Source organism: Anolis carolinensis, chromosome 1 (genome assembly GCF_035594765.1).
Source record: "Anolis carolinensis isolate JA03-04 chromosome 1, rAnoCar3.1.pri, whole genome shotgun sequence".
In the NCBI taxonomy this organism is placed as follows: Eukaryota; Metazoa; Chordata; class Lepidosauria; order Squamata; family Dactyloidae; genus Anolis; species Anolis carolinensis.
Window position 1 is genome coordinate 241,616,475 of NC_085841.1, and position 14,122 is coordinate 241,630,596.

The 14,122-nt window shown below is 41.0% G+C and overlaps 1 protein-coding gene across 1 annotated transcript; it reads right to left on the reverse strand.

Moving 5' to 3' along the window:
* Positions 1-1,096: 1,096 nt before the first annotated feature.
* On the reverse strand, positions 1,097-14,061 carry cnot9 (CCR4-NOT transcription complex subunit 9). Its single transcript, XM_003214925.4, has 8 exons — positions 13,873-14,061; positions 10,141-10,320; positions 9,684-9,799; positions 8,741-8,850; positions 7,101-7,210; positions 6,181-6,279; positions 3,744-3,835; positions 1,097-2,777 (listed from the first exon to the last, which is right to left on the reverse strand). Exons 1-8 carry the CDS (start codon positions 13,894-13,896, stop codon positions 2,609-2,611), a joined length of 900 nt encoding a protein of 299 aa, XP_003214973.1. The 5' UTR covers positions 13,897-14,061; the 3' UTR covers positions 1,097-2,608.
* Positions 14,062-14,122: the final 61 nt, after the last annotated feature.

Below are 14,122 nucleotides of genomic sequence, written 5' to 3' on the forward strand. Positions count from 1 at the left end.
TGGTTAGCAGAATTATTCCTTATCCTGCCTCGTCTTTTCTTGACAGACATTTCCCTTATTTAATAGACACTTTCAAACTAAGGCCCCATCTACACTGGCCATTGAATGCATATTTAAACTGGTATTGAAGAAAATGTTTTTGCTGTGCAGATGATTACATAGGAAATCCTGGAATCAGTTTGAGGCTCAGATGGTGATGCAAATTAAGGGCTTTCTTTTGTGTGCTTTTGTGGGAGTTTGTTTTCTAGTTGCCACGGTTTGAAGCTGGCTTCGAATTGCATTAAAGGGTCAATGTAGACAGGGCTTAGGTTCCTAGGTAGTTCCACACAGTTAGTGATTATCTCCTATTACCATCCAAGTTGAAAAATAAATCCAGGAACATTGCAGCCTAATCCCAATCAAATCTATTAAAAGTCAGTCCCAGTAACTTCAATTGAATTTAGCAGCATGTACATAGGCACAGTATTGCAGTGTGATATCATAATACAAAAATTTAGAATTAAAATATTTTGGCAAAAACACAAAGGCATCCAAAAGTGTTTCAAACTTATCAACTGAAACTTTGCATTTGGAACAGCCCAGATAATCTGGATGCATTTGACATTCAATGCATATCAGAGCCTTAATTCAATCACCTAACTTTTCTTGGACGCTTCTAGGCAATGTGTTCTAACACCATGTAGCCCAGTGAGTTAAAACGAAAGATTACTTTAAAATACAAGTGTAGTCAGAGGCATGATGCTCTTGAACCACAATTGTCAAATCAAAGTCTTCCTGAAGCACTAAACAAGACTTCACGTTGGTTTTCAATACACATTGTGTGTGTGATCCTCATCTCCATAAATCTGCCCATTTTTGTTGCACCCAATATGCCTAGGAAACTAATCACCACCCATTTATGCCCTCGGCCAACCACTTATTCAGAGCTACCTACTTCTTGAAAATTCTCAGTGAGCAAAAGGCTGATTTCTCATCTAGAGTATATATATTGTCTTTCACAAGGCAAAAGATTTTCTGAGAACATTTGTATGCATAGAATGTACACTAAATCCCCTCCCTCCCCACCTGCCAAAGCATTATTTTAAGTCAAAGAAGATTCGGGTTCATTTGGCTTATTTTTTATTCAAGTTACAAAACAGAAGCAGTTGGTAAAGTCCACTCAAGGCAGGGATGGAAAAAACAAGGCTGGTATAAAACTGGGAGCCGCTGTAAGAGCAAAAGCAGTCCATGTAGAGAGGGAAGAGTTAAGACACTCTTGGCGTGGCCTGGCCAGCCATCAGCAAAGGAAAAAAAAGAGGGAAGAGAAAACAGGCTTCTACCCAAAGCTGCAGCAAGTGCTGATGCTAAGGGGTCTGGCATGGAAACAGAAGCCGTCTGCTCCCAGTCGTGCTATGCAACTGACAAGCAGCCTGGATGAGGTCCCCTGTCCTGCAACACAAACACACACCTTTTTTCGCTTCTTTCACACAAAGGGCAGGGGAAAGGCTGCCTCTATAGAATTCTTAATGGTTCCTCTGCCATAGGAGACACCAACAACAGGGGAAGGGGTGCATTCTACTTGATGAATTGGACACACTCAGCCTGGTAGCACGGGAAGAAGATAAAGAGCACAGGGACCCTTGCATTTGCAGCCACTGCACTTATCAACAGCAGCCAGCAAGGCTGAAATACCTGCAGCCTTTACTGTCTGCCTGAAATAGCTCTTGGTCCCTGTCTGCTCTGTTGAGCCCTAGGGTTGCTGCATTAACCAGTGGTCCTGGCTGCACCAAAGTCCAAAGCCAAATGGCTTGCTGGTTCTAAGATGTGGCAACTATACAACAAGCCTTCCCCCCCAGCTCTACAGAAGTTTGACTGTCAAAAGGAATGTTTTGATAGCATTCTGGGTCATACTGACTAGGTTAGTGTACGTGAATCAATAGAACATTTGACAGTGGTTCAAATATAGTCACACAGGGAGGAACTGTTCTACTGCATGGCCAAAGGAATATAATCCAGGAAGTCAGTGCCTTCTGACATACCAGGGACAATCCCGAAAGAGGTGAGAATCACATAATATTACTGCCCAATTTTCCCAGAGTGATCATTCTAAGCAGTCAAGCCACAGTGGTTGACCTTATCAAAATAATGAATTAGGGGATGAAAATATAATTCCCAGTTGTGAAGAGGGAAGTAGTCCTCTTCTGCTTAGAGCTAGATGCAGCTCAAAAGGTACTCCTAAGAGGGTCAAATGACTAGACCAACCTTTATTGAACTTACATGTAAACACTGAACAACAAGGAATCTGAGGAACGCTTCCCAAGCCTGCCACGCTGAACCAGAGAGAGAAATGCTGTTGGAAGCAACAATGCCCAGCTTGGTGCTCAACTGAACAGCGCAACGAAACCTGCACCCGAAAAGAGGGCTTCTCGGTCCCAACTGTGTTTGCTGGTGTCACGATCCTCAGAGGCATGGTGAAAAGTTGCTATAGAAAGGGCCTGCAGTCCAGGTAGCTTTTCACAGTCCAAGAAGCTGCCCATGCGTGCCTGACAGGATCTGGAAGAGGTCATTGGTTCCTGGCTGTCTGTAAACCTGAGCTGTTTCCTCCAGGGTTTTGCCACCTCCTTGGCTGTCACTGTGGAGGAAGGGGGATGCCCCTGGGGTCGGTGACCTGGCCTTCCTGCAGATTCTTGACCAGCTGTGCCAGCCAGCGCTTGGTGGTGGTGTCATCCTTCAGGACCTGGGCAAAGGTGGTGTCTTTCAGCTGGTCAGGAAGGCACTGCCTGAGGGCTTCCCGTGCCCTACATCAAGAGACAAGAAAGAGGGGGGCCAACAAATAAACTCACATAGACAAGAGGGGAGTGAGCCCCTCTCCGGAAACCACTGCCGCCATGTCAGAGTCATCCACGTGAACCGGTAAGATTTCACTGAAATCCACAAGTTTATGGCCAACTTAATATATGCAAACACATTTGCAATTGGAGGGTGTGGGTTCAAAAAGAGACTCTGGGGCTGTATTAAAGGAAAAAGATATTATCAAGAGGTACTACATTTTAAGTTTAAAGAATCGGATCTCACTTGGATGTGGTTCATATTCCAGATGCCAAAGGAATCTGCGGACCTTAAGTCACTGGTGCCTACTGTGATGAGAACCACTAGATTCTGCTTTATGTGTGCTGTGGAGATGCACAAGACATTGTTGGAATTCAACCACATCCTGCACAAGTTTATAGTCCTCAACAAGGACAGATAGGCAGATGAGTTAGCTGGCAGGGAAACACCCTTCCCCAATAGGCCTCTCTGTCTGCCTGTCTTCCTTTTCTCCTCCTCTCCCCTGCTTGTTTAACTGATACTTCTCAGGGACACGTCTTTTTATTCAAAATTTACTGTCACATGGCAAGCCTCCCATTTTTTCCATTTTGTTTTTCTTCAGTGAGCATGGAAAGAGACATGTCTCCAGAGAGATACTGAGATGACTAGACTTTTACTTTCCTGTATAGAAATAGAATTCTTCCTATAAAGTCTTTTGTAAATTTGAAAGCTTGACCCTGCTCTTGTAATTGCTGAAGCTCATTTGCTCTAATGCCCAAGAAGCTTCTGATCTGCTAAAACTGCTGCTGGCGTTGTTTTTGCTGATTTACATTTTTAAATGGCTTTCCTTTTATCAAATTACTCAACAAAGCCAATTATGTTTAGTTCTACAGGACACTATCAATCTCCACGCCCATCCCTACCAAGAGACCCATGGAAACTTTTAAGATGTCTACCTTGGATTATCGGAAAGGCGAAGATAACAACGGACCACATGTTTCAGCAGTCTGGCAGAAGGCTCTTTAGAAAGTTGCAGGACCATTTTACCCTAGGTTAAAAACATGAACAGAAATTAGTAAAAATGAGACATTTTGAGTTGATGTAATGTACCAGTGTTTGCTCACGTTTTTCTCTAATTAGGCCTGCTCTGTCCTTTCCTTCTGAAATGTAATTTCAGTTGTAAACCTTTTTGGTGAAATAAATGTCATTTAGCCAATGTTAGTCTTCAAAACATTAGGGATGTTGATTGGACTATTAAAAAGTGTTTTAAAATATTACTTCCTAGATATAGGAGTGGCAAAGTAATGAATTGCTTTCCTGTCCTCCATTTATACTCGACATACCGCAAAAACAAAGGAGGTGTATCAACCTAATAATTTTCAAGAGTGCTTTTCTTGTGACTGTGTTCCCATCCAGTATGGCAGAAGAAATGACCTAGAAACTGGTGGTTTGGTTTAGAATCTGGGAGAATGGGATCCTTTAAGTGTCTCAGGGTATAGGTTCTATTGTCTTCACATAGTGACACATGGCATTATCTTTATTTCCCCATGGACTGGAAGAAAGAATGGCAAGACACAAAGAAATTATTAATTTGATAAAGCAAGTGCCACAAATCACTATACCAAATGCCAGACTGAATAATTTAGAACATGATCTAATCAGTGGCAATACCACCTGAGTTGTTTTCAACTGGAATATGAAAAAAAGGAAGCCAGTGGGTAGAAATTAGAGTGGACCCTTTGTGTCTGCTGGAATCTTGTTCCAAGACCCCCTGTGAATACCAAAATCTGTGCATGCTTAAGATCCATTAGATACAATGGCACAGTAAATTGGTGTCGCTCATAAAAATGGCAAAATCAAAATCGGCTTATTGAATTTGTTTTTAAAATATTTTAAAGCTATGGATGTGGAATTCATTGATAAAGACGGCCGACATCATCCTCTTTGAACAAGCCCTATGAGGAGCGGCTTAAAGAACTGGGCATGTTTAGCCTGCAGGAGAGAAGGCTAAGAGGAGACATGATAGCCATGTACAAATATGTGAGGGGAGGTCATAGGGAGGAGGGAGCAAGCTTGTTTTCTGCTGCCCTGCAGACTAGGATGCAGAACAATGGCTTCAAACTACAGGAAAGGAGATTCCACATGAACATCAGGAAGAACTTCTTCACTGTGAGGGGTGCCCCGAACTGTGGTGGAGGCTCCTTCCTTGAAGGCTTTTAAGCAGAGGCTGGATGGCCATCTGTTGGGGGTGCTTTGAATGTGATTTCCTGCTTCTTGGCAGGGGGTTGGACTAGATGGCCCATGAGGTCTCTTCCAACTCTATTATTCTATGATTCTATGAATACTACAACGGTTTTATTAGATAACACTTGGGAGTTTTGTATAGTGAAAAATTATGTACTCCTATTTTAAAGAAAAAATATATTCATTGTCTGCTCTACTGCAGTTATATGCTTGATCCAGCAAGCAGTGCACATAATACTGAGGCTTGACTGAGAACAAATATCTGAAGAGGCCAGCATTTTTAAACTAAAGGTTGCTTTACCTTGCTGGCAGTAAGAAGTGCTGCCAATGGGAACTTCAAAAAAAGGTTGAGTAGAATTATACACACACATAAAAATGCTCACAGTATCTGCATACACTAATAACATCCTTGAATTTTTCCCCTCTGTAATGATGTCTGGTCATGTATTCTTATTTCATAATGCTCAAGATACAAACATCCATCTTAGTAGCCACTGGAGCATAAGGTTTTGAAAAACAACTGGAATGACTGGAAGGTAGAGCTTGACTCCATTATGGCTCAATCGATAAAACACTGTCAACATAGCCCAGTCTGTTCTTCACTGGAGAATTACAGGCTAAAAGAAAATTAGTTTTTAAAAAAAGACATTACTGTACTTATTGCACAGTCCTGTGATCTTGTGGTCTTGCTCTATGTCAGGGCTTCTCAAACTTTTCGACTCAAGACTCCTTTTGGTCCAAGAAATATTTACATGATCCCAGGTACATAGATAGATAAAACAGGCATAAAATGTTTTAAAAACCTGATAACCATGGCAAGGTTTGCAAAATAGGCTGATTTTCCTTTTTATGAAGCACAGCTGAAGCATTTTCTACAGACTTCACTACAAATACTGCACAACAGATTTGTATAAATGTCTAAAACAGCTACTAGGTGGTATTCAGAAAACTCTTACTGTTGCAAATATTTTCAAGAACCCAACATTGAGCTAAGGGGACCACATTTGGGGTTTGGACCCACTGTTTAAGAAGTCCTGTTCTACATGAATAGATTTTCTACCTCAAGGACCTAAACTATGTTCCCCACATGGTGTTCTAAACATAATTTGGTTTCCTCAAGCTGTTAAACCATCAAGGAATGCATCTTACCAATATCATTGCAACATGAGAAAATCTCTCATATGTTTGGCAGATGTAAGCCAATCCCGTATCATCCAAAAGGATCTTCTGTAGAATAAAGGTAGCAACCTGTAAGACAGGAAAAGAAAGGGTTGAATAAGAACATACTGTGTAGGGCTAGAATTAAATCTATGAGAGGAAATCATAGAAACGATGAAGTCAAATACAAGCTTCATGCTATACCACAGTTTGAAATTATGCAACCCTTCATATGTTGGATGGCAAATATTATTCACTACTGACTAGGAGTATTCATTGCTGAAGTCCAACTAAATTTAAAGAGCTAGATGACTGCTACTCTCTAGTATGCCATGAAAAGAGCAGAAAGTATTGAAATTATCTGCCCTGATGCCACGGATAGACTAAAACTTTAAAAGTAATATTTAAATGATGAGGAATCCAGTTTTAACTGCTTAGACAATGTTGGCAAGTACTGCTGATAACAAAATAAGAAAAATAAGGCATAGAAAATGCCTGAAAGTGTTTCTAGCACTACATTGATAATGGGAATGGGTGGGAAAACTGATCAGAAATTCATGAAGCATACAGGTAAATTGAAGAGTTCTTTAGGTAACTCACACTGCGGCTGTATATATACAAGAACCCTTCAAATGGGAAAAAATCATTTAGGATTTGCACATAGATGCAGAAAGAATATGAATAATTCTTTATGAAAGAAATGATACAAAAAAGGAATGCACATTTCCTGCTTTATTTTCAAGGCTTCCTTTCACCGAAAGAAGGCAATTAATCATGATAAACTGGATCAGATACTTCTGTACTCAGATATAGCCAAGCAATTGTCTGCTGCACACAGGAACATGATGAACTGGAAAGAGAGAGAAAGCAGCCAAGAAGGTAGAATCACATTATTACACTAAAAGCATTACCGTTTTGGAAAGTTCACTGCCAGACTCCATGATGCGTAAGCACAAAGGGATAATTTCAGTCGTCAGTAAGAAGTTAATTACTTCTTGCTCATCTGTCTTCACCAGAGCCCCTTCACAGACACAAGCGAAAACAGAACAGTTATGTATAATTTGGCAATGAAAAGAAACTGAAGGGACATCCAGAAATGACAGAAAATCAATAAATTACAATTTCATTATAAAATGGATAACTGAACAGTAGTCCAGTTACATCCATATGCTCACTCTCAATTAGGCCCAAACAAATGGCCACGCCATTGTCTGAGGCATTAATGACAATGTTCTCACCAAACTACTGCCCAGTGAGTCTACTTCTGCACAGCCAGAAGAAACTCAAATTAAGCACTTGAGGCTAGGGTTAGAAATTCAGAAGCAAACTTGTAATACTTTCTTCCTCCATGCACAAATAACACAGGCTTTTCTTAAGCTAGTACTTTCCCCAATGTATTGGACTGCAACTTCTTTGCATGCAGGTTGAAATTGATGGGAGCTGTAGTCCAACACATCTGGAAAGCTCCTGATTGCAAAAAGCTGAGCAACTCTACAAAGATGCTTATCAGTCAGCACCGTGTTTAGCTACTTTTAGAGAGGTAAGTCAATAAACTCCAAACATCTGCAATAAAAAGTAATAGTTCAAAGTGAAGGAAAGAACATTAAACGAGCAGCATGACTTGGCCCAAGGACCAGTACAAATGCTTCTGAATCAGCAGGATATAATCCAGTACCAGAAACAACAACAAAAGACAAAAGACCAACAGCTGTTGACACCACCTATACCCCAAGGAAAGGAAAACACAGAGCATATTATCTAGGTAGGTGCTATATAAAATATTAAATATGGGTGCCTGCCGTGACGAGGATGCTTAGATTAGGGCTTAGATTTGATTGGTGTGGCTCACATAAACAAAAATGAGTAGTCTTATTGTGTCAAAAACCCAAATGTATCAAAACTGCAAACTTCCACTTCGGTCTTAGGGTCCTTCCATACAGGCACTAAATGTGATTTGGAACCAGCACAAAAAAACCGCCGTTCTGAGCCACATGGAAACCATAGAAGATTATTCTAAGCCGCCTCTCCAGAGGCATACTGGCCCGATAGCTCAGCAATGCTGCAGCCGGTTAGACAGAGCTGACCATGGGCTAAGCTCCCCACCCTTCCAGCATGTTCAGCCACCCCCCCCCCCAAAAAAAAGGCCAACAAAAATTATCCCGTTATTGGCACTGTATGTTCTATACTTGTTAATCATCATCATTCAGGAAGCAAATGAGCTTGGAAGGGGTAAGCACCCTTCACTCCCCCAAAATTATCAAGTACAAAGCAAGCATTTTCTGCTGGGGGGGGGGGGGGTGAAGGGGGCAGGAAGGCACTGCGATTCCATCTCTCTGGGCTACCTGAGCCCAGGGAGTGTGGGATAGCTATGGAGACACTATGCTGGACACAATGCCCAACATCAGGAAAAGTCCAGATCTTGTCATGGAATTCAGAACTTTCTTGGGTTTTTTAAACCAGGGGTCAAGCTGGATTGAGTGGCCAACCCTATGTTCAGCTGCATTAACCTGTGTGTGTTGAATGGATGGTGTAGGCTTAAGGAGGTGCTTACCTATTACACCAAGGCTTGTGAGTCGCAGGTACTCAAAGGGACGAGTCTTGCTCACAGTGTGCAAGAAGGGATACAAGAAGAGGGGTATATGAGCAGCAAGGAAGGCTGACCTGGACAAGAGGAGGAAAAAAGGCATGGCAAACAAACAAATACAAGAGATACAATTTGATATAGCCGAGAACAAATGTTTAGATGAGTAGTTATTATATTTCCATTACAATACACTGAATGTGTCACAGAATATTGTGCCTTAACTAGCATAAAAGATATCTAATAGCTAGAAAAATGCACATAAATTTATGTCCACTTGAAAAATAAAAAAACATCTTCTCTTCTTACCTCAACATCCTCTATCTCTGTCTGAAAGTTGTTTTGGCTAGAGCTATTTCAGGGACAGCCAATTCATTTGATAGTACATTTGGAGAAGAATGGAACCACGGGTGTAAGCCTTTGGTGCAAACTGATCTTAGTCTCAGCCATGAAAAAGACCTCTTTTGTTGTAATAAGTAACCGCTGCCTATTCCCTTCTCTTATCTTTTTCCTGTGTCATTTCATGTCTTATTTAAACCATAGGTTTTGTGACAGCAACTGTTATACTGTTTTGCTGAATGTGTTTTAAGTTGTGTGATCCTGCAGGGCAGAAGACTGGGCAACCTAGACCTTGCATCCCTTTCAACTCTTGTAAACTGGTCCAGGAACCCTTTGCCTGAAGAGTAATGCACATGCAATAAAGAAAGAAAGAACAAAGGAAAGATAAATACCTTCCCTCTATAGTGCTATTTAAAATATAGTTCTGATGCTATTTGTACTGTACGTAAGATCCAAATAACTGCAAGAAAGAAATTTGCTGGTCCAATCTTTTGACCAATACAGACACAAGCCTCACTAGAAGTCTACATTATTCTTTACCCAAAAACCAATACTGTACACAGAGAACACAAACCTGGTTTCTGGATGCGATGCAACGCACTGCAGAAGTGCCAAAGCATTGCAAACTCTGTTGGATTGGTGAGCTGTCAACGTTGGTGGATTTATAGATGGATAGATATTTACGATTTCCTACAGAAAAGAGAAAACATATTTGTGCAAAAACATTTCTACACTTAGGGATTCCAATGCGTGAAAGAGTTGCCAAATCTTCCTACTAATTATTTATAATTAGTAATCCACTCTCATAGAATATCTGTCCATGTATTAACTACACAGGGACAGTCACAGAGTTAAACGAATTTAGTGGAGAAACTAAAATGTAGAGATGCCTCACAAGTCACAGCCGACTGGTTTGGCCCATGCTGATTGTTAACACTCCCAAGTCCTTAAGGCTCCCGTCTTACATATGGATATTCTAGACTAAGTAAATAATTCTGGTTATTTTTTTAGAAAACAGATGTCCCACCTACCTGTAAGAGAGCAGCTATTGTTCCAAAGGAGTGCCATAGCATTGGGGCAAGATCAGGGACAGACTCTCTCTTTTTGCTCAGCTCCAGCAGTGCATTCTCACGGGTCTCAGGGCTAGACAGCTCATTGATCCATTGATAAATTTTCTCTCTATCAACCTGAGCAAGTGCCGTTGGCACAGGCTATATAAAGAGACAGAAATGATACAAAGGTTTTTTTTTCTTCTTCTTCCAATCAAATCACAATGACAAATAGTTAACAGGACTTCACAAAAAAACAACAAGATGACCAAGAAGCAAACTATTCCAAGTAAATAAGGATGAGATTTAATTCTTAATCACTTTAATTGAGCTAACTTTAACACCAATATGCACACAAATGTATCCTTAATGTAATAGAAAGAAGATCGCAGCAGATTAACATAGACTTCTGAAAGGGAATTAACTTAGTTGCTAAATTAAAATTCTGATTGTGCAGCTCTAGTGTATACATATGGGAAGTAAGTCCCCGCATGGCCTATGCCTAGATTCTCATTTTACATGACAATGTGATATTATAGTACTAAGCTTATCCTGGGATGCCTTCAGGGCTCTCCTGAGTCAAGATCAGAAGTAACTTGGTCAGAGTTGTGTACATCCTCTTACTTCAGTACCTGAGGCACCTCAGAGACTCTGGACATCCAGTCCAAGTAAGGCTTTGCTTAGAATCAGAATTGTAAAAGACCACAAGAGCCACCCAATCCAAGAACTTTTAGCTGCTTCACTTGAACATTAACAGAACCTTTGTTAATAATGACTAGCTGAAAGCAAAAGGCCACATTTCATTTATTGTTTCTAATAAAGTTGTGAGGTTCACCAACCACTGCTGGATGGAAGAGCATTTGAAGGTGGAGGCAGACAAACCCTGGTGACTCAAGCATGAAGACATCTACCTGCATGCACTTCAATGACCTACTTCCCAAGATAAACCTCCACTTGAACTACTACAGATCAATAATATTTTCAGAACTAGGGAACTGAGCTCACAGCCTTTTCCACATAAAAATCAATTCTGAGTTTTATTTTCAAGGCAGATATACAGCTGATTCAGAAAACAAATCAAATTGAATTTACTTCTATTTTTTTCTTACATATACGGTTGAACTGCAAAGGAATCTCTCTGGTTTTATTTAAGAGTAGGCAAAAAAAATCCAACAACAACCCTGAATAAACCACAAACTTTATACAACACAGAAAATGATTTTATCTATTTCTTAGTACTGTCAAACAAACAAAAGCACTCATTCACATAAAAAGAACTAAGAAAATGAAACCAGGATCAGAAATTACAACACCAGAAACAAAAACAATACTTAAAAATTATACAAGCCTCTTCTTATGGAGCAAGGCAGGGAACAATAAATTAAATACACAACAACGTTAAGCACATCAATTATTTAACATCAATTAAAAAACAGTTAGACAAGAATGACATTAGTTCAAAATACAAACACACTAATTTAAAAACCATATGGATTTTCCTGATGGAAAATACTGGTTTTCAATGCTTTCAAAGCCTTGCTCCCCCACCCATTCAGCCCACTGCCTTCTCCAGGCATTGATTCAGAAGGTTAGTTAATGCTATTTTTGAAGGCATGGAGAAGTGTCACTAGCACACAGAGAGCACCCTGCCCTATGCCTCTGATTATTTCTATTAGTGGCTTCATTTGTACATTACAGCACTGGGGATTGAATGGCACCTTGTGGGATGCCACATAGCAGTTTCTTTTCTGAATATCAGCTGTGCCCAAGCACCACCATCTGGAATCTATGTGAGAGGCACAAGGAGGCAGGATAGAAACCACTGAAGCACAGTGCCTCTGTTCCCAAAGCCCTCAGGAATTTCCAAAGGATATCATGGTTGATGGTATCAAATGCCACTAAGAGGTCCATAAAATAAAATAAAACCATCAACAGGGACAGTCAGCCAAGACTATCTGAAGTTAATAGTAATAATAATAATACTTTATTTATAACCCACCCTCTCTCCCTGACGGGGCTCAGGGCTGTATAGTTGCCCTATCAATCACTTGGCCAAAGAAGGAAGATTCAATACTGGTCTATAGTTGTTAAACTCCAGAGGGTCCAGGGAAGGCTTTTTTAGATGATGTTGTGTCATTATTTTAGTTTGCATTAGTTTCTTTTGATACTATACTTCACTACTTCTCAGACTAATGTAACGTGGCAGAGCCAGATTTCTATTTCTTAATGGCTAATAACCAGCATGGTGTTTGGCCCCATTAATTATAAGTATTTCTTTCCTGGAAATTAACTGCAGGTTTATAGCCAATAGCTTGTGTACTAGCACCTGTCTCTAGAACTCCACTCTAAATTGCACTATTGTAAATAATCTTACCTAGGTCTACTGGCTATACATTTATTAGAAATTAAATATATGAACATGTTGTCTTGAATATTTATAAATTTATAAGAAAATGTTTTATATTTTTTCCATTCTGCTCCCTGAAAAATTGTCTCCCCACATTTTTATAAGTTTTTCTAAGTTTCACATTTCCAGTCAACCCATACAAACACTGCGTAGCTATAAGCATAGCTTAAAGTCTTATGATGTCTTGAACAACAGTTATTAAAACTCACTAAATTCCAAAAACGATTTCTAAATGCAAGGATAGGAAAGCTGTTAGAAGTTAAGATAAATCAGAAAGAAGAAACAAAGGCAACTTGGAAGTATCTAACAGGATAAGAAGAGGGGGGGAGTAAAGTATAATATGGCAAGAAAGTAAAAGTTAATACAAAATAGTAAAAGAAACCAGACTTAATGAGAAGTGGACTCCTTAAGTCTGGTTTCTGGAGAGGGAACTTTAAACTGTAACCTTTAAGAACAGGGTTCCTTCATCTTTTTTTTAAGACAAAGCATAATTTCCACCTCTGGTTGTTTCTAAATAATTTGAAACTTAGGAGTGATACTACTGCTGCTTTAAAATTTGTTACCTAGGGTGCATTTATACTGTCAAATTAATGTGGTTTGACATCAATTGCTATGGAATAATGGGATTTGTAATTTGGGGAGGCACCAGTACCCTTTGACAGAGGATAAAAAACCTTGTAAAGCTATAACTCCTAGGATTCCATAGCATTGAGCTATGGCAGTTAAAGTGGTGTCAAAGTGAATATAGTCGAGTATAAGCTGGGTTTTTCAGCCCTTTTTCAGGCTGAAAAAGCTCCCCTCCATCACCTTGATGCTATTTGGTCATTATACAGATTCCTTAGGAGACAGGCAAGGTGACTTGGTATCCCCATACCACCAAGAACTTGCCGCAATTGTTTAGGCTGGACAAGGCTGGGGGCCTCGTAAAACTACAAATTTCATGCTTCTATGTTCAACTCCCAGTCTACCTACGGCCATTTTTTACGCATCAGTCACGATAAACGATGAATCCGCACATGGGAGGAGGGAAAAAACAAGGCACGCGGCCCCGCCTTCCTGCAGGCGCCTTCTTTGCCGCCATGCTGCCACCGCTGCCGCTTTAGGCCGAAGGTCCTCTCTCGGAGAAACAGAAGGGAGCTAGCTGCACGAGTAACTGAGGACCCATCGTTTGGAGCAATTTGGCGGGAAAACAAGCCCTGGCCGCCCCCTCCCCTAATTCCGCCGGCCAATGAAACCAGACCTTCCCTCAGATCCTCAGCGGGCTTCGTGGCCGCCCTGTCGAGGATAAGAATCCGGCCCGGTCTTACCGCGGTCGTGGCCAAACTGTGCATGGTCGGAGAGTCCTTCGCGGGAGCTCAGGAAGCCGCTTCTACCTCAGGCGCCGCCATGATGGATCGGCCCAGGCCGTCGCCACTGCCGCGACCTCTGATCTCTCTCTGTACACGGGCAGAAGCGAGGGCGAGAGAGCGCATGCGCCGCCAGGAACTCGAAACGACGGAGGGAACCCCGCGCGCATGCGCAGAAGTTTCCAGGAGTCGGCCCCGTCTAGGCGTGATG